The 25,243-nt window shown below is 40.4% G+C and overlaps 1 protein-coding gene across 3 annotated transcripts; it reads right to left on the reverse strand.

Moving 5' to 3' along the window:
- Positions 1–6,591: 6,591 nt before the first annotated feature.
- FAIM (Fas apoptotic inhibitory molecule) lies at positions 6,592–22,027 on the reverse strand. 3 transcript variants are annotated; one of them, XM_081159106.1, is made up of 6 exons: positions 21,806–22,027; positions 17,452–17,510; positions 15,943–16,075; positions 15,356–15,584; positions 11,058–11,107; positions 6,592–7,720 (listed from the first exon to the last, which is right to left on the reverse strand). In XM_081159106.1, exons 1-6 carry the CDS (start codon positions 21,947–21,949, stop codon positions 7,571–7,573), a joined length of 765 nt encoding a protein of 254 aa, XP_081015232.1. In that variant the 5' UTR covers positions 21,950–22,027; the 3' UTR covers positions 6,592–7,570. The 3 variants fall into 3 exon arrangements, with proteins under 3 accessions (XP_081015232.1, XP_081015233.1, XP_081015234.1); XM_081159107.1 differs by lacking the exon at positions 17,452–17,510 and having other exon boundaries at positions 21,806–22,021; XM_081159108.1 differs by lacking the exons at positions 17,452–17,510; positions 21,806–22,027 and adding an exon at positions 21,420–21,489.
- Positions 22,028–25,243: the final 3,216 nt, after the last annotated feature.

Below are 25,243 nucleotides of genomic sequence, written 5' to 3' on the forward strand. Positions count from 1 at the left end.
TGTGTGGGCCTCTTCTTTATGGGCAGCACAGGCCCTTGGATCTTGGCACTGGGACTCTTAAGAAATGGCCAAGTCAAGACAAACCAGCCTCAGGAATTGTGAGGCATGTGATCTCTTCCCTGACTTCTCTCCTTGCTTCCCAGTCCCATTAGGTGCTATGGGAGGCCTCTTGGACTTTGGTGGGAACCTGAGGCAAGAGGGGTACCTTCATCAAGTTTTCATATCTTTGGGAGGTACCCTGAGGTCTGGGAGAATGCCTTTTCAGTTACTTGGTACCTAAGCCAAGGTCAGACTGTACTACTATGGCACTGTCTTCCATGGGCAGATGCTCAGAGCAGGTCACAGTTTCTTAGAAATAACTCAGCTGAGGATGGGGGTTGATCTCTCAACATTACCAGGGCTGGTCTAGTTTCAGTGAGAGTTCCATGAGTGGGACTATAGAAGGATAGTTTGTTCAGGGATTTTTGTACAGTATCAGTCTATTATCACATGCATCAGGTTACAGGTTAGGGGTTTGGAAAGAAGTGAACATTGCCAGGCAGAAGTGGGAACCACTGTTTCCAGAGGGGTCTCCTCAGCCCATAGAGGACCTTGATAAATATATGCTAAATCAGTGAATGTGAATATTTTTAAGAGCAAGAAAGGGAAATGAATCTCCTGGATCTGAGTCCAGAATGGCCCTTTTCATACACACCCCCTCCCCAACTGCAGGACACTGCACAGTAGCCCTCAGTAGCTGCTGAGCATCTGTAGTTGGTGCCCCCTACGTATTTGCTGAATTGCATGTCTGATTCTCAGGGGCTCTGGCTGAGCCAGAGAGGAGGAGATAGAAGGCAGAGGATAGCCAGCTTCTGAGATGGGTTGGGTTCTGAGCTGCAGGATGAGCTTCTTGTGTGGGGGCTGGTTGCCTTGGCTGTTAAATGCCCTGGTCAACAGCGAATCTTACCCCAACACAGTTAACTCCCTCTTTTCGGTAGTTTTCCAAATTTTCCCCAAACAAGGTTTTAGAAACCCTATACATTTCCACATTGAGGCCAGCATCTGTATCTACCTGGGTCTGGGAACACAAAGGATGACTTTGTTGAACAAGTTATTCCTGAGTGTCCACCTCATGTCTATAGGCAGACCCTGAGCTCCAGAGGCCAATATTTGCAATCCAGCTCTGCCTCTGTGACCCTTGAGTAAGGTATTTATTATTTCTTAGGGTCTGAACTTCCTGGTTTGTAAAATGAGACTGATAGTAACTGCTCACTTCTGTGGAGTGAGGAGAGGCTAGGTTAAGGCTGTGAATGGGAACATTCTGAGTCCCAACTCATGCAAACTCATTTCTTTCCCTGCTTCCCCCTCTTGAAGGCCACTGAAGGGAGGAATCTCAGGGAAGGAAACCCTTCCAGAGCTCTATCCATGTCAGCACCAGACTTCAGCCACGCAGCCTGTAATGCAGGGGTCACATTTCTGCAGAATGTGAAACATTGGTCCTTGGGGTGGAGAGCAGAGAGGTGTCCATGCCATGTGACCGTGACTATTGGGGATTAGCAGCTCTTAGGAGGGGGCTAGGGCTGGGGTTTCTTGGAGAAGATGAGTCTTCAAGGACAGATAGGAGCTAGGTGAAGGGGTGATGGGAAGAGCAGACTAAGCTGAAAGGTTCAGCATATGTAAAGGCCTGGAGGTACAATAAAGCAGGATTCATGGGCAGCAACACTCAACAATCATTTTCCACCTTGCTCTTCCCCTTCCTCCACTCCAGAATGCAGCACCTCTTCTCAGGGGTCCAGGTAGGATCTGAACATCAGTCATTTGGATTTCTTCCTTAGTGAAATCCCTGCTTATGTCCTTTGTCCATTTATTTATTTGGTTGCCTGTCACTTTGAGGTTGTTTGTTTTGTTTTTTAAAATGTGAAATTATATATATATATATATATATATATATATATGTATATATTATATACAAGCCCTTAGATCTGTTAGAAATATGTTTTCTATTCATTGTGTGACTTTCTCATTCTCTTAATGGGTTCTTTTAACAGGATCTGAATTTTAATGTCAAATGTATCATTTTCCTTTATGGTATTTCTTGTGTAGTATTTAAGAAATTTTGCCATACCCTAAGGTAGGTATTCTCCTGAATTATCTATCCTAAAAACTTTATTTTTTTTTTTACCTATTTCATTTAGATCTATAATCTCCGTGGAATTGCTTTTTATATATAGTATGAAGTGGGAGTCAAACTTTGTTTTTTCCCATATGGGCATGAAGTCCTGGTATCTTTTATTGGAAAAATAATTCTTCTCCACTGTTCTATAGATCTACCTTTGTCATAAACCAAGTGTCCATATATGCATGAGGCTGCTCCTGGATTCTATAAGATGCCCAGTAGATTTCACCTCCCTGTTTTTATTATCGAACTTATACATACCATAGTGTGTGCTAGGCACACATCTAAACTATGTATATTTAATCCTTACAACAATCTTATGTGATAGGTATAATTGTTCTTTCCCACTTTACAGATGAGAAAACTGAGACACAGAAGTTTCAGTAATTTATCCAAAGTAGGAGCCAGTATTCAAATCCAGGGAGTCCTTCTGAAGTGTCCAGGTTCTTTACTCACAATTATTGATGATGCCTTCATGTACATTTCAAAATCTGCTTGTTGAAATTCACAAAAAGAAACCTATGGAAATTTTGAACAGGATTGCATTCAATTATAGATTGGGTTGAGGCAGATTGACATCTTCAGAATATTGACTCTTCCAATCTGTAGTATCCTTCATGTAGATCCTCTTTAATTTATATACATAATGATTTATAGGATTCTATGTAGTTTTGTATGTGTCTTGTTAAATTACTTGATTTTAACTTTCATTGTTGCTAATATAGAGCAGTTTTTGAAGAGGGGTCCCATAACTAGGATTATTAGCATCACTTGAAAACTGATTTAGAACTGCAAATTCTTAAGCTCCACACCAGACCTACTGAATCAGAAACTCTGGAGATGGAATCCAACATCATGTGACTTAATAAAATTTTCAAGTTTCATCAGAGCAATCAAAAGAAATACAATTGATGTTGTGTTTAGCAGACTTATTAAACATTCGTATTAATCCTATTAATAGAAATTATTTTGATTTCATATATATCATCTACAAATAATTGTAGCTTTATGTCTTCTTTCTGTTCCCTTCAACATTTTATTTCTTGTTCTTGCCCTTCTGCACTGGTTAGGAATTCTAATAAAAGGTTGAAGAGAGGCAATATTCAACCTTATACTGATCTCATAGGGAAAGTTTTCTACATAAAGTATGGTGTTTACCCTAGAATCTGGATCTTTTACCAGATTAAGAAAGCACACTGCAGTTCCCAAGGTTTTTTTGTGGTGGTGTTTTTTAATTATGAATGGGAGCTTCTGGATTGGTCAAAGCATGCACGTACCAGATGTTGGCACATCCCAACTCCATAAGGAACAAACTCCTTGGCTCAGGACCTATCCGGTCTTTGCCCTGTGGACGTCTTCATCAGTATGTTCATTTGTAACCTTTATAATCTTTATAATGAACTAGTAAGTTAAAAAAATCATGTTGAAAAGGATGTTGCATTTTTTTCAAATTATTTTTCTTCTATATTTTATTAAGATGATCACAAGTAAACCAAGTGTACATTCCAGGAATGAGCAACTTGGTTGTGATGTATTGTCTTTTTATATATTTCTGGGTTTGATTGCCAATATTTCATTTGGTATTTTTGCATCTATTTTCATCAGTGGGATTGGCCCTTAAGTTTCCTTTAAGGTCTATGTCAGGTTTTGTTATCAAGGCTTTTGTGACCTTATAACACAAATAAGATTGACATCATTTCTTACTTAAAAGTTTGATAGAATTTTGCCAGCAACCTTATGTCTGATGTTTTCTTTTGAGATATGGTGTAATTAATAGAGGAGTATTCAGATTTTTGTTCCTTGTGTTTGTTTTGAAGAGTTCTAATTTTCTAGGATTGTGTCCATTTCACCTACATTTTTAAATTTATTTTTCTAAATCATGTGTTGAGTTTATTAATATTGCAGGATTGATAGTGATGTCTTCTTTTTCATTCTTAGTATTGGTTAGTGCCTTTATTAGTCTCACTAGAAGTTTTCTAATTGCATTGATCTTTACAAAGAATCAGCGTTCAGCTTTTTTGATCCTCTGTTGTATGTTTTGAACTCTTCTTTTATCCTTATTATTTCCTTCCTTCTACTTTATTTGTATTTCAATTGCTGTTATTCCTCCTGTCCAATTGTATGTTTGCTTAGCTGATCAATAACTATCTTTATAATAACAATCTTTATCTGCATCTCATAAGTTTTTATATGAAATCTTCATTACCAGTCAGTATAAAATATTTTCTAAGTTTCATTTTGGTTTCTTCATGACCTGCTGGTTATTTAGAAGTATATTTATTAATTTCCAAATACGGATTTTCTTATTAATGTTTTGTTGATTTCTAGATTGCATGGCATTCAGAGAACATATTCTGTATTATTTCAGTTCTTTCAAATTTGTGGGACTTGTTTTTATGACTTACAATATGGTCAAGTATTATAAATGTTCAGTGTGCATGTGAAAAAATGGGTATTCTGCATTTATTAGATTGTTCTATATATGTTCATTAGATCATTTCTGCTAATTGTGTTGTTTAAGTTTACATATCTTTACTGAGTTTTTGCCTAGCATTTATGAGATAAGTTAAAATATCCCACTGTAGTTTTGAATTTTCCTATTCTAGTTATGTCAATTTTTGCTTTATAGAGTTTGAGGCAATATTATTAGGTGCATACAAATTTAGAAATGATTGCTCCCTGCCACATGAGAACACAGAAGGCGGCTCTCACTGGGGAACCAAATCAATCAGTATCTTGATCTTGGACTTCACAGCCACCAGAACTGTGAGAAATAAATGTCTATTGTTTCCACACAGTGTAATGAACACTAGTGAAGGCAGAAATTGATTCCCAGAAGTGGGGTATTGCAAATTGCCTGTCCTAAAATGGGGAATGTGAGCTGAGTTGAGGTGGATGAGGAGCAGTGAGGATCCCCCCCCGCCATGCCCTTATTAGGAAATTGCAGTCATTGTTCCATAGCAACAAAGAAAGCAGGTTGAAAGGTGCCAATGCATCTTGGGATTCCGACCACATGTTCATAGAGGCTAGTACTTTAGGACTTGATGTAAGAAATACCGGAATGTTGGTAGTGGAGTCTTCTAGTGAACTTTAGTAAGTTGCTGTAAGAAATATACACTCTTTCAGCTGCCTGGTCTGAAAGCAGAAAGGAAAGGAAATGCAGACTCGTGTGAGGCAGGCTTTCCAACTATGGCTCAGGGTCAATGTTAAAAAAGCCAATTTTGCAGCCCCATGATAAAGTCAGTAAGAACAAAGATTGGGGGAAAAAACACCCACAAGTTTAGAGATGACTTATATCCCTGGTGAATTGAACCATTAAATATTATTTTAAAGCATTCTGTATTTCTGGTAATGCTTTTTTGCCTTAAAGTCTACTTTAACTGATACTAATGTCATTACACCAGCTTTCGTTTTTTAATTCTGCTGCGTCTTTTAAAAAATTCTGAAATTCTCAGAGTTGTCTTTTATTACCTTAAACATTTTAAACATAGCTCTACATCTAATGAACTCTTAATCCGTAGCCCCTGTGAGTCTGCTTGTATTGTTGGTTATTTCTGTATGCCCATTCGTGTTGTACTGTCTCATATGCTTCTGTATTTATGTATTTGTGACCCTTGTCCTCTACATTACAAGTATTTCCCCCAAATATATTGTTTGTATATTGGCTTTGTTTGTTGTATTTTTTACCACACAACTTCTAAATTTCTAAATAATCAAATATGTCTGTCCTTTGTTTTAAAGCTTCAGGATTTCTTTACTTAATGACCTCCCTTGCCCTTAGCCAGTCTCAAATGCTGTGGCTCTTCAGGGTTTCATTTTATGCCCGCCTTCTTCCCCCTCCCTAAGTTCCCTAGTTGATGTTATCCATTCCCATTGTTTTAAATTTTTTCTGCGGGCATTCCTCGTTTTATTGTGCTTCACTTTATTGTGCTTTGCAGATACTGCATTTTCACAAATTGAAGGTTTGTAGCAACCCTGCATCAGGCAAGTTTGTTGGCCCCATTTTCCCCAATAGGCTCAGATGATGGTTAGCATTTTCTAGCAATAAACTATTTCTTTTCTTGTTGTTATTAATCCTCAGCCAAGGATATTTTTCCATTGATTTTTTTTTTAGCTAGAGCGGGAAAGAGAGAGAGAGGGAGAACATCGATGTGAGAGAAACATCGATTGGTTGCCTCCTGCACACGCCCCAACTGGGGCAGGGTATCAACCCTGCAACCCAGGTGTGTGCCCTTGATTGGGAATCAAACCCACCACACCCTTTCGTGCAAGGTTCAACACTAACCACTGAGCCCACCGGCCAGGGCAGCAATGAAGTATTTCTTAAGGTATGTACATTTTTTTTTTTAGATGTAATGCTATTGCACACTTGTAGACTACAGTATAAACAACTTTGACATGCTCTGGGAAAACAAAAAACTCATGTGACTCACTTTATGCGAAACTCACTTTATTACAGTGATCTGGAACCCAACCCACAGTATCTCTGAGGTGTGTCCGTATATGCTGATGATGCCCATATGTATATTTCCAGCCCAGACTTCTCTTCTGAGCATCTTCTGTAATATAAATCTCACTGCCCACCATCTGTGAGGGGCATGCTAGGTCCTGGAGGATATAGTAGTATGTAGTCCCTGCCCTCAGTGCTCATTAGAGAAAGTACATACTGTGTTAAACTGAAGGGAAGACTGGGAGACTTGTCCATCTGTTGTACATTTTGTACTGCTATAAGGGAAAGGCTACAGGCAAAGGCTTGATTCTGGAATACAGGGGTGGGCAAAAGTACGTTAAATTACCAGCCATCATTACCTAAAAGGTAAATCATAAGTAAGGATATGAAGTAACAATAAGATAATACAAATAAGTACAATAATAAGAATACAAGAATAAACTTTAATGTGCTCACAACCGTAAACCTACTTTTTCCTCCCCCTATATATGTGACACTATTTGACATTTCCTTAAATGTTTCTCATTCCTCCAATTAAACTAATAATTATAGCCTCACATACTAACTGCTTTAAACTAGAGAGACAACCTATCTGCACAAGTCGAAAATATATGAAGACGTCCATTTTTAGAAACACAAATCAAGCAGCACCAATTTTAGTTTGTAGATTTATTATAGTAAAAGTTCCCCTTGTAAAACATTACTGATTTTGGTCCTTATCTTATTTTCCATTTGGCTTTGAAACATTTTTTTTTTACATTATTTACAAAATAAATTGCAGGTTTTTTTATTGTATATAATTTTTTCCCCTGACTCTTTGGAACATTACAGTTTCAAGTAACTAAAAAAATAAAAACACAGCAGATTAAATGTACCGAGAAGTACATATTGAACATATTTAATTACCACAGTAATTTAAAAGTCCTGATCGTTACTTCTTAAGATTAATGTTCATTAACATGAAGTCATTCAGGAATCTCCGGGATTTCCCTATTATCCACAATGAGAGTGTGAATAATGCCTTCTTTCCGCTTTCCACTACTGACAGCCTTTATGTAACAGTCGTGGTTCCCAACACTGAAGTGAGTTTCAGTCCCATCATCTACAAACTCACCCTAGGCCAACAAAAGGAGGAAGAATTAGTGTTCAGAAACATTTATCTTTGTCTAGAGCACTAACACCATCTAAAAGGGTGGTAAAATGAAGTACATATTAAATGTTAAGCTTTGCAAAATTAAAGTTAGAAATTTGTATTTTGATGCTTTCATATTCTGCTATGAATTAAAGTTTATTTGTACTCCCTACATTCTAAGAATCTAAAGTTTCAGAGGGAAGAAACAACCATGCACCTCATGGCTCTGTGTCTATAACACATACTATGCAGACAAATAGAATATTTTCAAAAGTAAAAATGATAAACATGAGCCCTGGCCGGCGTGGCTCAGTTGGTTAGAGCATTGCCCCGTGCACTGAAGGGTCTCGGGTTCGATTCCCGGTCAGGGCACATACCCAGGTTGCGGGTTCCATCCCTGGTCAGGCAATTGATCAATGTTTTTTCTCACATCGATGTTTCTCTCTCCCTCCCCTCCGCTCTAGAATCAATGAAAAAAACATCCTCAGGTGAGGATTATAAAAAAAGATAAACATGATAGCAAAAAATTACTTATTCTAAACCAAGAACGGTTTACGTGCATTATTTCACTACATCCTCACAATAACCCTGATAGAAGTACTGTTATCCTCATTTTACAGATGAGGAAATTGAGGTATACAGTGGTTAAGTAACTTGTTAAAGACCCTAGCCAGTAAGGGGATGGAGTGTTCTTAACCACTCCGAAGATCCGATTCCTCGGGGTATAAAGTGGCTTTACAATAAAATACACAGATAACATAAAATCAAACACTACTAAATCTAGACTTGCTCTGTCCAGTACAGCTGCCACTCGCCATATGTAGCAAAATTGAGCACTGGAAATGTGGCGAGTCTGACATGAGATATGCTATTTAAGCGTAAAATATACACTGGATTTGGAATACTTAGTATGAAACAAAGAATGTAAAATAACTCACTAAAAACTTTTTTACTGATTACATGTTAAATAATACTATTTTGATAGACTGATTTAAATCAAATATAAAATAAACTTCACCTTAAGACATAGCTACTAGAAAAGTTACACTCCCAGCTCATATCTGGCTTATATTTCTGTTGATAGCACTGAACTGGAGTAAAAAGACAGGGACCAAGTAGAAGGAACAGGGTTAGAGGATACGAATGGATTATGTCAGAAAGCAAAGAAACCTCAGTCAGACTTGAAACTTGGCTATGAGCTCTCCTGGGCAGCCAAGGCAGACAGAGCAAGGTCCCGTGGCTTACATGATCTAACCAAGGAAAGCACAAGTGCGTCAGGGAGAGAAGCATTTTCCTGGCTCTGAGGAGAATTTGGCCAGTAGCCCTTAAGGGAGGTGCACTGAGAAGGACAGGGTCTTTTCACTCTTTTTTTATACTGAGCCTTGAAAAATGCCTTTAAGTCATACTTCTGTAAAGATCAATTTAGAGGGCAGGGCAATGGTTTAGTAAAACAACCCCTCTAAGTAGCTTCTTGGCAATTTGACAGGTACATAATCTTGGTCATGATGCTTGGAGAAAAAAAGGGAGAAAATAAGCTGTAACTCACAGCAAGAGAAGGTGAGCATAGTACCAGGGAGGCTGCCTGGATACGGAGCTGCCAAGAGTCCTGCAAACTAGGTTGTAGTTACAATGAGGAGGCAACTGGGTCATAAAGAGCTATTTCCACACACTTGTGGTTTCCTGTCCATTACTGAGAAAGAGACATTGTAGGTGAACACTATTTTCAACTTCTTATTTACAACCACCTTTTTAAAGTCATAAAACAACGTTCTCTTTATATATGCACTGGAGAACTCCTTGAGGATGAGAGGGAATGTCGTTAAAACTACTTATTCTCCATTTAGGGAATTCCAGGGTAGGAAAGGAAGAACAGGAAGGAGCACCAGGTGTGGCGCTAGGCTGTTCCACAAGGGGTCATAGAATGCTGAAGAGCTCTCCAAGCCTCTCCATAAAAGAAGTCCTAATCAGCAGACTGGACTTGGAAAGTGGCTCAGGCTCTGGGGCTCAGGTTTGAGTGAATCCTGATTAATGTTCTCTTCAAGAATTAATACCAGGATTGAGAAACAGAAAAGCATTCACCTTTGTAACTTTGGATTTCTCGCTTGGGCACTTCCTCAGAAGCAGACAGCTACAAGACCTGGTAGGTTCTAGGTAGTCTGAGTAAGTTCATCCCAGACCAAGCACCTCTTCTCACTTTCCTATACCAATACTAGATAGAGGAGAAATGGCAGCGACTACTATTGTGCAGGTAGCTGAAAATGTGAATGGAGAAGACAGCGCCTCATTCTCTAGCCCTGGCGCACCTGAAGCCAGCAGAAAAGGCAGACAGATACTGCCTGCTTGCCAGCTGACCCAATAACATGGGAATTTCCACTTGGTGATTTTAGCTCCTAGTCCCTCCCACACTCCCTGCTTCCCAAAATAGTCTCCTCTGCTTCCACTCCCTCCCTGTGCTGTGTAGATTACACCACTATTACTGGGGTTTTTTTTAAACTGAATATTGGGGTGACAGTGGTTAATAAAATTATATAGGTTTCAGGAATACAATTCTATATACACCACTATTTCATTCCAGCTTGGAATTCACTCCTATATTCATCCCACCCACAGCATTAACAGTGCAAGCAGCTGAGAGCAAAAGCTGAACACTGGAATTTAGGTGGGGATTTCATCCTGCATGGCCACAATGAGCGAATAGTCTCTTGGCACTGCTAGTCTATAAATTCCACTTATCTTCTGGGGGTTGTGACAGTGCCCTTCCCGGTCTGCCTTTGTGTCATCATCTGACATTGTGTGCATCCCTTCTTTTCAAAAACATTGCTATTAGAAAACTACCATCTGTTTCAAGTGTGTGTGTAAAGCCTTCTATTCAAAGTGTGATCTGTAGATCAGTAGCATGAGCATCACCTGAGGAAATGTTAACATTTGCATTTTAACAAGATCCCAGGTGATTTCTATGCATGTGCAGTTGAGAAGCAGTGGTACAAAGCACCACTTTAACATGGATAAACGGGTATGCAGCTTTCAGGGGAGGAATTTTCTAATGGGGGAACTCTTTTTAGGATAAGCCTGATCCAGGAAAAGAAAGAGTGAGAGGTTGGTGTATGCTTACAACATAAATTGTTCCCAAATTCTTGCCATCCAAGGTACTTTCTGGGAAACATTTTCAGATTTTGGAGTCTGGTTAATTCGTCTCTTTTTTGTTTTCAACTAAGAGCACCTTGGGGTTAATTATAAAATCTTCATAATTAGGAAACATCGCAGCATTTCAACGGTAATGTACACACATGATGTGAAGAGAAATCAAAAGGTCAACTTACTGCTGTCTCCATTTTCTTACCATTGCACCATACATCCATAGTGTCTTTTTCTGTAAAAGTAACAAATTAAAAAAATTATAATCTATGATTTAAAGATAAAGTTAACTCTATATTTATTATTTTTAGAAAGGTTTGATACACTGGATTCCTAAAATTCCATTAACTTTTCACAGCCCTGAACTTCTTCTAAATTTGAAGAAACTGATTATTCTTTGTTCACAGACAAAAATCAAAATCAAACAATACAAACTTTTAAGGGAAAGTCATTGTCCCAATACAAATTGACAAAGACTTGTTAAAATAAATCCTGAAGCACGGTCGTCAGAGGATGCATACAAGTGAACGTGAAGAGGGACTTTTGCACATGGAATGTTTGTTAGACTAGGTGATTAACCCTGCCCCTCACACTCAGCAGGATGGACGATGGCATAAAAAGACCACCGAGCCCTGGCTGGTGTGGCTCAGTTGGCTGGAGCATCATCCCATACACTGAAAGGTCGAGGGTTCGATTCCCAGTCAGGGCACATGCCTAGGTTGCAGGTTCGATCCCCGATCAGGTCACGTACAGGAGGCAACCGATTAATGTTTCTCTCTCACATCAGTGTTTATCTCGCTCTCCCTCCCAGCCCTCGCTAAAAAAAAATCTGTGAAAATGTCCTTGGGTGAAGATTAGAAAGAAAAAAAGACCACCAAAAAAGACTACCACAGAGTTCATACAGGATAGCATGTCAGGTTTAGAAACTAAGTCTTAAATTTCTTACTGGATAGCATAATAATATCTATTCAGTTTTGTAATGGTTTCACTTTAGGGAAAAATTGGATCATAAGAAAAAAATACAGGCAGGTATACCTGGTGGCCTGTGCTAAGTATAGTGCTGACATACTAGAGCAAGATGCTGCCACGATACACCTGGGCATCAGTCAAGCTGCCATAGCTCACTTCTAGGAGGTGGGTATGTGTGTGTGCATGTGCATTTGGGGGGGAGATTCCCTAGACCCACTGTGAATGTGAGTGTCCTGGCCAGTGACAGGAGAGAAAACTGCACTCATCAGGCAACCAGAAGATGAGCTTTGGGACGAATGAAGACTAGAGAGAGAGATGGATGACTTGTGTGTGCACAAGGAATCCAGGAGTCAAAAACTTGTCTGAGGTCAAGGCTGAGGTGCCAGTCTGGCTTGACACTGACAGGCCCTCTACTCTGGAAAATGGTCTAAAGGACATTCTTTTCTCCTCACCCCTCGAGATGGGATCCCCACTCAGAGAGTGGAAAAGGGACTTTGAGCAGGGCTAGAGGGACAGAGAGAAAGGCAGAGGGGCCCAGGAGATACAGCAGGGGAACCACTGTGGCAGCCTGAGTAGGAAGCATCAACAGCAACAGTTGCACAGAAACCCAGGTTGTCCCAACACATGATCAGATCACACAGTGCTAAAATAAACCACAATAATGGTGAAAACTAGAATTTTATTTTGTATGCCTACTGAACATGTGCTCAGATTTTCTACAATAGCTATTAACATGCCTCTGAAGAACACCACTAATCCAGAAGCCATAAAAGAAACATGAAATAAATCTGACTACATAAAAGTAAAAAAGGTTTCCGCACGATTAAACAGAACCATGCACACACATAATAAACAAAGTCATATAATAAATGACAAACTGGGGAAAAAATATTCAAAACTCACAGCACAGAGGACTAATCTTAGTAATATAAGGACTACTCCCTCAAAATCAAGGAGAAAAAGACCAACAACCCTCTACCCCCCAAAACGGGTCAAGGGAACCAACAGGCATTTCTAGAAAAAAAAAAACTCAAAAGGACTGTAACCGCATGAGAAGATGCTCAACCTCACTCAATTCTGAGAAAAGCAAAATAACACTGGAATACTATTTCTCACCTAACAGAATATAAAAAATCCAACAACATGCTCTGTTGTCTCAAGAACCTGTGGGGAAATACTAGGAGCATAAAATGGTAAAAGCCTTCTGGAGGGCAACTGGGCAAAATCTAAGATGACCCAGCAATCCTACTTTCCCACCTCTGGGAATGGGTCCCAAAGAGATGTGTGCACTATATTCCAAGAGGCAGGTGAACAACGTCATTCAATACTGCTTCTAACAGCAATGGAGCAGAAACAGCCCAAGTGCCCATCAGTTGGGAATGAGTTAAACTATTTTATTTACTATTTAAATTTACTCTGCAGCTACAAAAAAAAAGTATGAGAACATTCTTTATTACTGCTATAAAAGGATCTTCAGAATATACTAATAAATCAATAAAGATGATTTTATGTAATGAAGTAATACTTGTTTCAGTTTGAATAAAGAAACATTAGAAGGAGTCTATAAAAAATGGCTCTTTATGAGGTGACCAGGGTGAATGGGAACAGGTGTGGAAGCAAGATTTCTCAATTATCTTTTTATATCATTTTGATTTCTGAATTATATATCACCTATTCTAAAACATGTATTATAAAAAAGATATTGCTCTGATAAAGCATCAAATCAAGGCTCAGAAGTGGATTCAGTGAATCATAGGAGGTACTGGAGCATGTTCACCCTGGACCCTGTCCTCTCTGCCTACCTGCAGATTCCCTTGTCCCACACGACCGACAGCTGGGGAGTCCACAGATGCGTCCTGAGCAGGTATGCGCAAGGTTTCAGAGCAGAAGGAATTTCCTCCCAGCATGAAGTTTCAGCATAATGGCACTTTCTCTGGCTGTCTTTATCTGCCTCCCACAGTGTTCAGTGGTGTGGCAACTACCAAACCTAACAATGCTGACCAGTGCTATCTTCAGGCCCCTTGTGTGCCTCACATCTTTTAGGTGGTGAAAAAGAAGGTAGAGGATCTTTGAGGTCAGAGAGCTCTGGGTTCAAATCCCAGCTTTGTGATTTGCTAACAGTATCCTCTGGCAAGTCACCACCACTCTGAGTCTCAATTAGCCTCAGTTTTCTCATGGGTAAAATGAAAATGATACCACTTTTCTTAAAGATTGTTATAAGGATTAGAAATAATTTATGTAAAATGCCCAGCACAATATATTGCACAGAATATGGCCTCTCAGTACATTGTATTGTTTTAGTTATTAAGAGCTTTTTCTGCCTTGTTCTGCTTTTACTTCTCAATGTAAAATTTAGAAAGTTACATATTGTTATTTGAAATTTGTCAAATAATAAATACGTAGGCAACTTTCATGCCAAGCAAGACTCTAGGTAATTCCGTTCTTTGCCCAGGAATAACAATAATAACCACAGACAAGTTTTTAATTTTTCTTAATTGATTTTTTTTTTAGAGAGATAAAGGGACAGAGAGAGAGAAACGTTAATTTGAGAGAGAAACATCAATCGGTTGCCTCCCATATGTGCCCTGACTGAGAATCGAACCCTCAACCTTTTGATGTACAGGACGACACTCCAACCAACTGAGCCACCCAGCTATGGCCTTTTATTTTTTAATCTACCTTATCTGGATCTGACAAGTTTGATCTGCTGCAATCCTAACCCTATTGCTACCTAGAGAAAAATTCCCTTCTTACTGAACTGATGAATCTTAAATTTCCAGCTGCCTTTAGATATGCTTTTAAAGTGAAATATAAAATAATAACATGTCTATATCAATTTCTTTTTTAAAAATTTTATTGACTGATTGATTTTACAGAGAGAGGATGGAAGAGAGAGATTAACATGGATTTGTTGTCCCATTTATTAATGCATTCATTGGTTGACTCTTGTATGTGCTCTGACCAGGAATCAAACCCACAACCTTGGTGCATCAGGACAATGCTATAACCAAGGGAGGTACCTGGCCAGGGCCCAATATTTCTTCTTTTTTTTTTTTTTTAAATATCTTTATTGATTTAAGAGAGAGGAAGGGGGAGGGAGAGGGAGAAACATCAATGATGAGAGAGTCATTGATCAGCTGCCTCCTGCACCCCTGACTGGGGATCGAGCCCGCAACCTGGGCATGTGCCCTAACGGGGAATCGAACCTTGATCTCCTGGATCCTACGTTGATGCTCAACCGTTTAGCCACGCCCGGCTGGGCCCAATATTTCTTTTTGAAGCGCAAGCTTATAACCCTCAAATCCATCACTATGAAATCTGGCTCTCATATTTTATATATAAATCAATCGATTAAATGAATACTTCATTCACACAGAACACATTAAAAATACACTTGCATTTATACTCTCCCTTCTTCAAAGCTCCCTTAAAAGGTCTGGACAGCTAAAGAAACTACTAACTAAATGACTATCATAAAAAGGCAATACATTTTGCAGAAATAGCAATCACTTACCCAGCACAACTCTGAAGTCCTCACCATCCAAATGTAACACCCAAGTATTAGTTGTTTTTGATCTGTTCTCCATATACTTCTTGAGACTTTTCCCATTAATTTCCAGAGTATACTCATAAGCAAAGCCACTGACAGCATCTATATTTATGGTTGCTTTAGTCTTTGCAGCTCCAACACAGAAGGTTTCTTTACCCACTAATTTGAACATCCATTCTTTTCTTATCTCTTCCTAAGTAATAAAATAGAAAAATTGAAAACACACAAATGGAAGACAATTTAATATTTAATTTTAGAAATAATATAATTAAAGTGAGCAAATGACAATGCTATTTAGATGTAATTTTATTTAATTTGTGATGCAAAAGTTTTAGAATATAAACGCACTTAAGTTTAAATATTAAATGTTATATCCTATGAACTCTATAACTATGATTAGATTACTTTGTACAGCAAAATGATACAGGCCAAAATATAAAGATAACCACTTGAGTAAGAGAAAAGCCTAATTCACATAGGAAGGATCTACATTAACAAAATCAACCTTCTCTGTATACCATATTTACAAAGTAACGTGCTTTTTTTCCTACCTTCCCATCTACATATACCACTCGTTTGCCAGATGTGGTCCCATGTTCAAATTCAATCCTATGGACTCCATCACTTAAAGCAACATCCCAAACGGCTACAAGATCTGCCATTTTTCCCAGGCTATCCAAAGGGCTAAGGGAATAAAATACTTTAGTTACAATAGGCCAAAAACAGTAATCGAATAGCCAATTAATCCTTCTAAGAGGAAAATAACAGGTTTTTAAAACCCCTAAAATTACAAAATATTAAAGTGATATTACCTAAGAAATCTCACTCACAGTACATGTAATGATCTTCTCCCTCTTATGCACTCTTCAAGATGAAACTACTCTGCGTGGGTATACAGTCAGATAATTCCATACAAAGTCACCTTAACATTAATAGGATTAAGAATCTATCAGTTTATTCATGATAGTATTCTAAGCTAGGCTACAGAGTAATGCTTGGAAAGGTCAGTAGGAAGTCTCCACTTCTCCCTCCCCTCATTTAAAAAGCACAGTACTTAATTTGGTTTTTCTTTTTCAGATCCAATCACTCCAAAACAAGAATTATACAAACCTTTCATACTTAAACCATGACTAGAAATTAATTTTAACAAAAAAAGATTCTCATTTATCAAAGTAAGAACTGAGAAAAAGAGAAGTCATGAAAGAAATGTCCTATAATAAAGATTAAAATGGTATAGAAAATAGTAACTCTTGTCATTGCTATAGGAAATCTTATTTAAAAAATAAAGGATTCCATTTAGTCAGAAGTTTCTGGCACAATTTAAACACATATTTTAATATAAACATATTAAACAATATAAATATTTTAATATAAAACATATATATTATGTGTGTCCTATGTAAATGATATGTATAATACAAACATAACAGATAAATAATATTTTGATATTGATATATGTTTTGGGCTTTGAGAGAAGTAACATTTATTACAGCTTTAATTATCATAGCTAACAGTGAAGTGCCCACTGTGTGCCAGTCACTGTTCTAAGAGCTTTACATATACTAACTCATAGAATCCTCACCATGAAATGGGTACTGTTATTACCCCTATTTTATAGATGAGGAAATTGAGGCTCAGAGAAGCTAAGGGCTTGTCTAAGGTCACAATGACAGTAAGTGGCAGATGGGATTTAAACTTAGGACCCTGGCTCCAGAGGCTGTTCATTTAACTACATCCTACTCTTCATTCCCTCTAATCTCCTTTGTGTGCTCTAAATCAGAGATACTAAACGGGTTTTATATCATCTTGAAGTGATTGCCAAGAACTTTGTGCTGAGATTGATTTGTAGATTGTACATCCAGGTCCTATAGAGGATGCCACGTTAGTGGTGGCCACCTTCATGCCAGGTGTTTACTACCCTTGTTCTACATCATAGAAAAGCAAAGCAGTTTTACAAAATGTTTCCTTAAAAAAGTAGCTTGGATAAATAACTCTTGTGAATGATTAAAACAATCTGGAAAGTTTCAAAAGCTAGTTTTATTGCAATGCAAGACATTTACCTTTCATCATCTTCAAAGATAGGACTGTCATCTCCAGATGCCATGGTTGGCAAAACAGTCTTTAATCCAATTAGCAGCCAGGAAAGAAAAAGGCAGAATTGCAGGCAAGAAAGATTGAGAGCAACAAAGATGACATTTGCAAAGGGTTTGTCTTCTTTTAAAAAAAAAAAAAAAAAGTTTTTATTGATTTTAGAGAGGAAGGGAGAGGGAGAGAGAGAAACATTTATCGGCTGCCTCCTGCACATCCCCTACTGGGGATTGAGCCCGCAACCCAGGCACATGCCCTGACCAGGAATGGAACCTGCAACCTTTTGGTGCATGGGACCAAGTTCAGTGAACTGAGCCATACTGGCCAGGGCTCTGCAAAGGGTCTTTCTAACTTTGCAATTCATTTCTTAAATTGCATGCAGTTTCTGATGAAACAACTTTTACATACAACAGAATTGCAATCTCTAATTTTCAGGGAAAGAAGTTAAGTCATGCAAATTGGCTAATCATATATTTCCATGTTACGTGTTTATAGAATAACTCGAGTTTAGTTCAAGGATTATACCGCATCAGAGCTTCAGGAGTCCTAGAGGTCCTCTGGGTCCCATGCTTCTCAAATTGAGGCAAAAAAAGCCCCAAGGGTATGAGGCAGCGGGTTAGGGAATACATAAAACTCCAGGATAAACAATGCATCTTCTGGAAGCATCGATGTTAGAGGGTGGCCGCAAATTAAAAGGCAACCTTTATATTAAGTTTTAGAAGGCTACATTATGGTAGAATATATAATTTTAAAATTTTATATAACTTCAAAGAAATGTTGAGTTTGCAGGAAGCAGCCAAGAATATGCCAGTTCACTCTATAAGAGAAAACTTAATTTACTGGTTTGCTCAAGCCAACTTAATTTACTAGTGCCAAAAATGAATCCACAAATGTTATATGGTTTGCTCAGGCCACTAGCAGGGCCCAAGCCAAATCTAGAGCCCAGTATTTCTGTGCAATTAATGAAACAGTAACTGGGCTGTAATGCTAATTATGTATTGCTGAGATCAGAGGCACAAATATACTCACATACATAGGAAACGTTCCATATTTGAAGATTTGGGATTAACGGTTGTACCCCTGCCATACCTACTAAAAAATGGACTCACTGATTTTTGCTCCCAAGATCTATGCTAGCCTAGCCTTCTCCCTATAGATGTCCAAGGGTGCTCTCTCCTTATTTAAAATGGAAAATCAGACAGCCAGAAGCCACAAATTGCTTTTTAAAAGATGTTAAGGAAGAGATTAGTATCCATAAAAGCAATATAACAGGCAAAGAAAAGCTAAGAATTTTAGTATGAAAACTAGGTAAGTATTTAAAACACTTTATTCCTAAAATAAATCCCTCTTTTTTTTTTTATTAGCACCTTAAAATTCTATAGATTTTTCTAGTCTTAGGAAGCCCTAGGGTACCTCCTATGAAAGTGGAGGGTACCCTACAACTATGAAAGCAAAGAGAATACATAGCAATAGAGTAAGCCAAACAACATAATATCAATTTGGATAAGGTATCCTCTGCAAGTCAGAGTAGAGTTAGGGATATCATTCAAATTTTGCTCTACAACTTCTTAGAAACTCTAGAAAGTTCAGTAATTCAGCATTCAAATTTGAAAGAATTCCCCAGTTTTCCATTATAAGGAACTTCAACTATTGTCATACTAACATAAGGCCTGGTACCATCTTAATTGTAATAACTTTTCAAATAGGTATAAAAGACAACACAACATATTAAAAGGGGGAGTTAGATAGTAGTGTGGTAAAGGCCTGGAACTGAGAGGGTGGGTGGGTGTGGGGTAGAAGGGGTCAATGGGGAAAAAAGAGGACATCTGTAATACTTTCAACAGTAAAGATAAAAAAATAATATAAAAAATAAAAGGGGGATTAGAAATCATGGTAACATTTAAACATTTTTTTTTCTGTAAAAACTATCAACATTCATTCATATATTCAACAATTATTTATGGAGTATCTGTTTAAGGTGTAAAATGATTTTGGAAAAGTGGTGAAGGTTGAACAACATTGTGAGTTATTTAATGTTACTGAATTTTTAACACTTAAAAATAGGTGAAGTGGCAAATTTCATGTCATATATATTTTACCACAACTTAAAAAAGTAATATTGCAATATACCAAAAATAGGAATTATACACTTTAAATGGATGAATTATATGGTATATGAATTATATTAAACAAAGTTGTTTAAAAAAAAAAAAGGCCTAAGTGCCCTGCTCCTGCTGGTAGTGTTTCTTGGAATGTAATATCACTTATAATCCAGAGATGATCACAGCTGCCCTTGTCCCTAATTTCTACCTTACTCATTTGAATGAGAAATCAGTCACACAGATCTCTAACTTACAAATTGAACTTAATAAACATGTCATATTCTGAATTCATCCACCATGCCAATAGTTATCAGTCACTTATGTGTCAGGCCCTGACCTGGGCCATAAGCTCAGAGTGAGGGACTCTGGAGAGACCAAAAAGAGGATTACAGCACAGCCATGGGAGGGTCTTATAAAGCGAAGCAGTAAAGGGCAGAATGGGCCAGTAGAGAAAGGATCCTAGCCCTGCCAAATGGGTGGAAAGGCTTTGGTTTAATATTTGGGAGAAAGGAATCAATCCACTGTCATTTTTAAACTCTTATTCATATATTTAGTTTTCGGGATCATGTGACCAAACAGGAAAATGATCATGGCAAAGAAAAATTCCCCCTATTGCCCAGCTGTGCGTGGCTCAGCGGTTGAGCATTGACCTAGGATCCAGGAGGTCCAGGTTTGATTCCCCATCAGGGCACATGCCTGGGTTGTGGGCTTCATTCCCAGTAGGGGGCCTGCAGGAGGCAGCAGATCAGTGACCACTGTCTCATCATTGATATTTCAACTCTCTCTTCCTCTCTTTGAAATCAATAAAGATATATTTTTTAAAAAAGAAAAATTCCCCCTATTTTAGCACAAAACTTAAAAAATGTAAATGAAAAGGGTGGAAAAACAAATTCCATTTATTTTCACTGATGAGGACAATGTCATTCACTTGAAGCCTTTTACAAGTCTTCAAAGAAAGCTTTTTGAGTATCTAGTGACTACCCATCAGCAGAACCTTTTAAAATCCCTTCCCTTGCAACCCAACACCTTTGTTTCAGAGCATGCCTTAAACATTAAAACGTTTCTAACCCCGGCTGGAATTTTGCATTAACGTAGGTTTAACCGTATTGGAGACTGCAGTGGTTTATCCAAGCCAAACCTAATTAACATTTTTTTAAAAAAAATTTTGTCTTTTTTAAAAAAAAATTATTGTTGAAAGTACTACAGATGTCCTCTGATTTTAAAATTACTAAGATACTCAGAGTTCGCTTTTCAGGAAAAGCTCTAGGTAAGGCGATCCACAAGGCAGGCCACTCCTTAACAAACAGGTGTTGACACTGTCCCTGGAGATGCACTGGGACCTACAACGAAGGAGATCGGGAAGTTCCATGAACCAAGTATTCCCAAATGCTGGCGGAGGTAGAAAAGCGAGAATCACTTCTAAGGAGCATTGCGCAAGGTATATACACTACAAGCCCTGTGAAGGAGTCACTGTAAACAGTGATGCTCAAAAACCAGACGGAGCACTGCTAACAAGCTGCTTTTGTAACAGCTAAAAACTAGAACTCCCCTGTCTGTTCACCATCAGGGGGGAATCCTTTAAGTCAGTCACAGCCCCGTCACTCAACAAACTGAAGGTGGAGCCCGGGCCGGACAACGGCCGGATGGGGTCAACCTGACGCGCGCGATCGCCGTCGAGCGCGGGCAGGGCCAGGAACGCGGAAAAGCATTTCAAGCCGCGGGCGGCGCCCGCGCTGTACAAAGGAGCCAAGTTACTGCACTTTCTGATCCAGGCGCTGCACAGACCCGGTCTGGCCGCGCTTACTAGGCAAAGGAAGGAAATTCAGCTTAATGCTAACCCGGCTTGTCTCCGGGGTGCAGGGGCTCGGCTCTCCAGCTTTTCTGTTCCGCGTTTTCGACGGCGACGAGTACTAACTTTAGAGTTGGGGACGTGGCCGGAGGCTGGAGCGGCGGGTCGCAGGGCCTGGCGGGCCCGGGGTCCCCGCCTCCGCCCGCGCGGCCCGGCCGCCAGGAGCCGCCGGAACGCCCCACCCCCATCCCGCGGGCCCGGGGCCCCCCGGGGGGCTCTCCCCCGCCACGCAGACGCCGCCCCCGGGCCGCAGCGCCCGCCGCGGCCACAGCTTCCGGGAGATGGCGGCCGCCCGCGCCGCGGAGGGGGCGCCGGGGCTGCGCGCACGGGCCTCGGGGGCGGGGCGGGGCCGCCCCCCTGGGCCGCGGGGCTCACCTGGGCGCCGTGGGCTGCGGGAGGCTCTGGGCCACGCCGCGGATGCGCGCAGACTCGGCCGCTCAGGCCGCGGGGCCTTCCCCCTTCGCCGAGAACCGGACGCAGCCTCCGCGGAAGCTGAGGCGCGGCGAGCGCGAGCACCATGCGCGCCGAGGGTTCGTCGCGCTCCAGGTCCCCGAGGGGCCCGGCGCAGGCCGCCCGCGCCCCCCGCGCCGCGCCGCGCCCCCGCCCCGCCCGCTGCCTCCGCCCCGGGCTCGGCGCGCCGCACAGGCCCCGCTCGGCCCCGCCCGACACCCAGCCCGGGCGCGTCCGGTCGCCCAGCCGACAGTGTCCGCGGGAACCAGCGGGCGGCAGGCGCGGGGCGGGGCGGGACGCGGGCGGGACAGCCTGGCGGGCACGTCGGACCCCGCGCCTGCGGGAAAGGCGCCAGGGAGGCCCATCCATCACGGCCTTCGCTCCTGGAAACCTTTATGGGCTCTATTTCTTTTCTTTCTTTTAAAAATATATTTATTGATTTCAGAGAGAGGAAGAGAGAGAGAAACATCAATGATGAGTCATTGATCGAGCCCCCAACCCGGGCATGTGCCCTGACCGGGAATCGACCCCTGATCGCCCGGATCCTACGTGGACGCTCACCCTCTGAGCCCTGCCCGGCGGGCTCTGACTATTTCTGTAGTGTGGAGACCCAGACTCCCTATGGGAGGCACAAGGCCCACCTGGCTTCATTCAGGGACGCACCCGGCGCCTGCTGCTTCTCTACCCGGGGCCTCTGCAATGCTCCTGGCTTCTTCCCCTACCTTATGTCCATTTTGTTGTTGAGCTCGTTCTGCTTAGATCATTTCTTACGGAAAACTACCCTGGCCCCTAAGACTTGCAGCACCTGTAATTCTCCTTCGTAGTCTCTTTCAAGGTGTGCATTTTGTGTGTGATCTTTGCTGACTGTGCATCTTGTAGACTGAGATCCGTGAAGGCGGGGGCCGGGGCTGCTTGGCTCCCCCTCTTGTATCTCCCACATGTCCGCAGTGCAGGCTCACACACAGTAGGCTCTGATAAATGTCTGTTGAATGAGCGAATGAACATCAGGCCTGGGTAATGTTTTAGGTGGCCTTGGGTTTCCCTTTAAGGAGGGGACAAGATCACCTGCAGAGAGGGAGGAAGGTTGTTGAGTGGGCCATTCGAGGACAGCAATGAGTGGTCCCTGTGGAGACTGGGCCCAGCAACAAAGTAGAGGCATGTAAAGTGTTCTGAGGGGTTCTGAGGGCCCAGCAGATTTGGGGCAGAGAGGCAGGCAGGTCCCTTATGTAATTTCTTCTTGCAGCTTGATGTCAATGTAAAGAAGTAGTGTCTCACCTTTGGGGTTGGTAGGGTGGATTCATGTCTACATGCTGGGCAAGTATGTGAGTGAAAGGGGAGTTGGGAGACAGCAGGGAACAATCTACTAATTAGGTTAACCAGTCTGCAAGGTAATAATAACTGATTCTTAAGCAAATTACGTTACAGGGTTTCTGCTTAGTGAGCACTGATTTCTTGTTTGCTACCCTGTATTGAAAATCCTCTGAAGACAAAGACTTTTCATATTTGTATTTTCTTCTGTATCAGTGTCTTCAACAGAGAGTTTTCAATAAATGATTGTTGAACGAATGAATTAGGGGGAAAAGGTAAAAGGCTCCAGTGTGGCAAAATTTCCAGAGCTGGGACAAGGCTAGTTGAAGACATCTCCTTAATTCTTTTTTCCTAGCCCTTAGATCTTCTGAGAAACAATCCTGAGTTGTTGGGTTAGGACCAGGAAATGGGGATGTGTTATCATATCACAGATATGTTAATGAAGGATGATATTTTCTTATGAAACTTTAGGATCAGGATATCTTTTCCAAGACCAATAGGTGTAATTGAATGCTTGCTATGTGTCTTATATGTCACCTATAGTTCTTAGACCAGCCCAGTGATTACATTTACACCAAACTACAGAAAGCCCGAAAGCCCTTCAGGAGTTGCAGGGCCAGCATGTCGAACCAGGCCTGTGGAATTTCAAATGTTCATGCTAATAGGAACATATTAGAAAAGTGTTCATTATGATTGAAGAAAAATTTGAGTCCCATCTTCAAGGCCTGGAAAGCTCCTCTGCCCAGGGACACCAGAATGAGCTCATAAGGTACATCCAAGTCCGAACCCAGAATAGGCAAGGCAGTTTGTGATTTCACAGATGACTCGTTCCTTGCCACTATTTTCTCTTTGGGTATAGTTTCTGGGATACCTGGAAATAAGGAACATACCAGCTTGGGCTGTATTTTCCACCTACTCATTCCCTCAGCCCAGGACACACAAGGTAGGAATAGTGAATTCTTACCAGACAGGATTGTTATGCAAAGAAATAAAGTTGGAACAAAACACTGTGAAAGGTATTGAAATTGAGTACAAAACATATTCAATCATTCAGACTGATCCTGCTTTTGACTTTATTCTCACTCTCAGATTGTTTCCTTGTTTCCTAGGATGTACCTAGACGCTGCTCTTTCTTCTTAAATGACCTCTCACCAATTTGCCCATAGACATCAGTGATTTATTTTAAGAGAGCAGCTAAAAATGTTTTCATTCACAATAGTCAGTGTTTTTATTGGGCCTCCTTTTGAAAGGGGAATTGTTAATGGATTGACATTTTCTGAACTTACATTTTAAACAGCATGAATGGATATCAAAATAAAAGGAAAAAGTTACTAATCTGATACCTATAGATTTAAAATTTGCATGTGCCCTTCCAGTATTGTTCCAGTGTGACTACTGGCTATGTGAAAGGAAGAAGTACCGTGCTTTAGAAATTACCCAGGGCCCACGATTCTGGCCTCAGAGGATTGGGTGTCAGGACCAGTGCCAGCAACTACAGCCTTATGCTGTTGGCCAGGCTCTCCCTCAGCTCAAGGAGGCTGGGGCACAAATACAGAAGCAGCAAGCCAAGGGGATTTTGTAGAACTTCAAGTCAGAAAGTCTTGAGAAAATAGGTTTTGGTCTGAGTCATGTGGAGAGTGGGGTTTGTAGATACACCCTTAATTAGAGAGAAGAGCCAAAGGAAGGCAGTACAGACATATGTTGCAATTGGTTAGGACTTTTAAAATTCGTATCTTGTTTGTGTTGAGAAAAATTTTAAAATATAGAGGACAGAGTATATAATTCCTGCATTCCTGCCACCCAGAATTGACTAATCAATCTTAAATACTGACTCAATAAAAATTTTAATAGAAGAAAATGTTGCAGATAAAACCCTCTTTGACTTTCAATCCCCAAACCATTAAATTCTTCTCCTCCCCAAAGGCCAACATTCTCATAAATTTGGTGTAACCTTCCAAGCCCACTCTCTATAGTTATATAGATATTATATGCATGAATAAATGTTCTTGGCTATGGATATAGTCCTGCTTTTAAAGATTATTTCAATGGTACCAT

This window comes from Miniopterus schreibersii (assembly GCF_964146895.1).
Source record: "Miniopterus schreibersii genome assembly, chromosome: 15".
In the NCBI taxonomy this organism is placed as follows: Eukaryota; Metazoa; Chordata; class Mammalia; order Chiroptera; family Miniopteridae; genus Miniopterus; species Miniopterus schreibersii.

Excerpts from the sequence above, each read along its gene's own strand:
- FAIM (XM_081159106.1), bottom strand. The coding sequence starts at position 21,949 with ATGGTGCTCGCGCTCGCCGCGCCTCAGCTTCCGCGGAGGCTGCGTCCG. Across the intron at positions 17,511-21,805 it reads CCGCAGCCCACGGCGCCCAG|ACTGTTTTGCCAACCATGGC; the intron begins GTGAGCCCCGCG and ends ATTGGATTAAAG. Across the intron at positions 15,585-15,942 it reads TGGTATATGTAGATGGGAAG|GAAGAGATAAGAAAAGAATG; the intron begins GTAGGAAAAAAA and ends TTTATTACTTAG.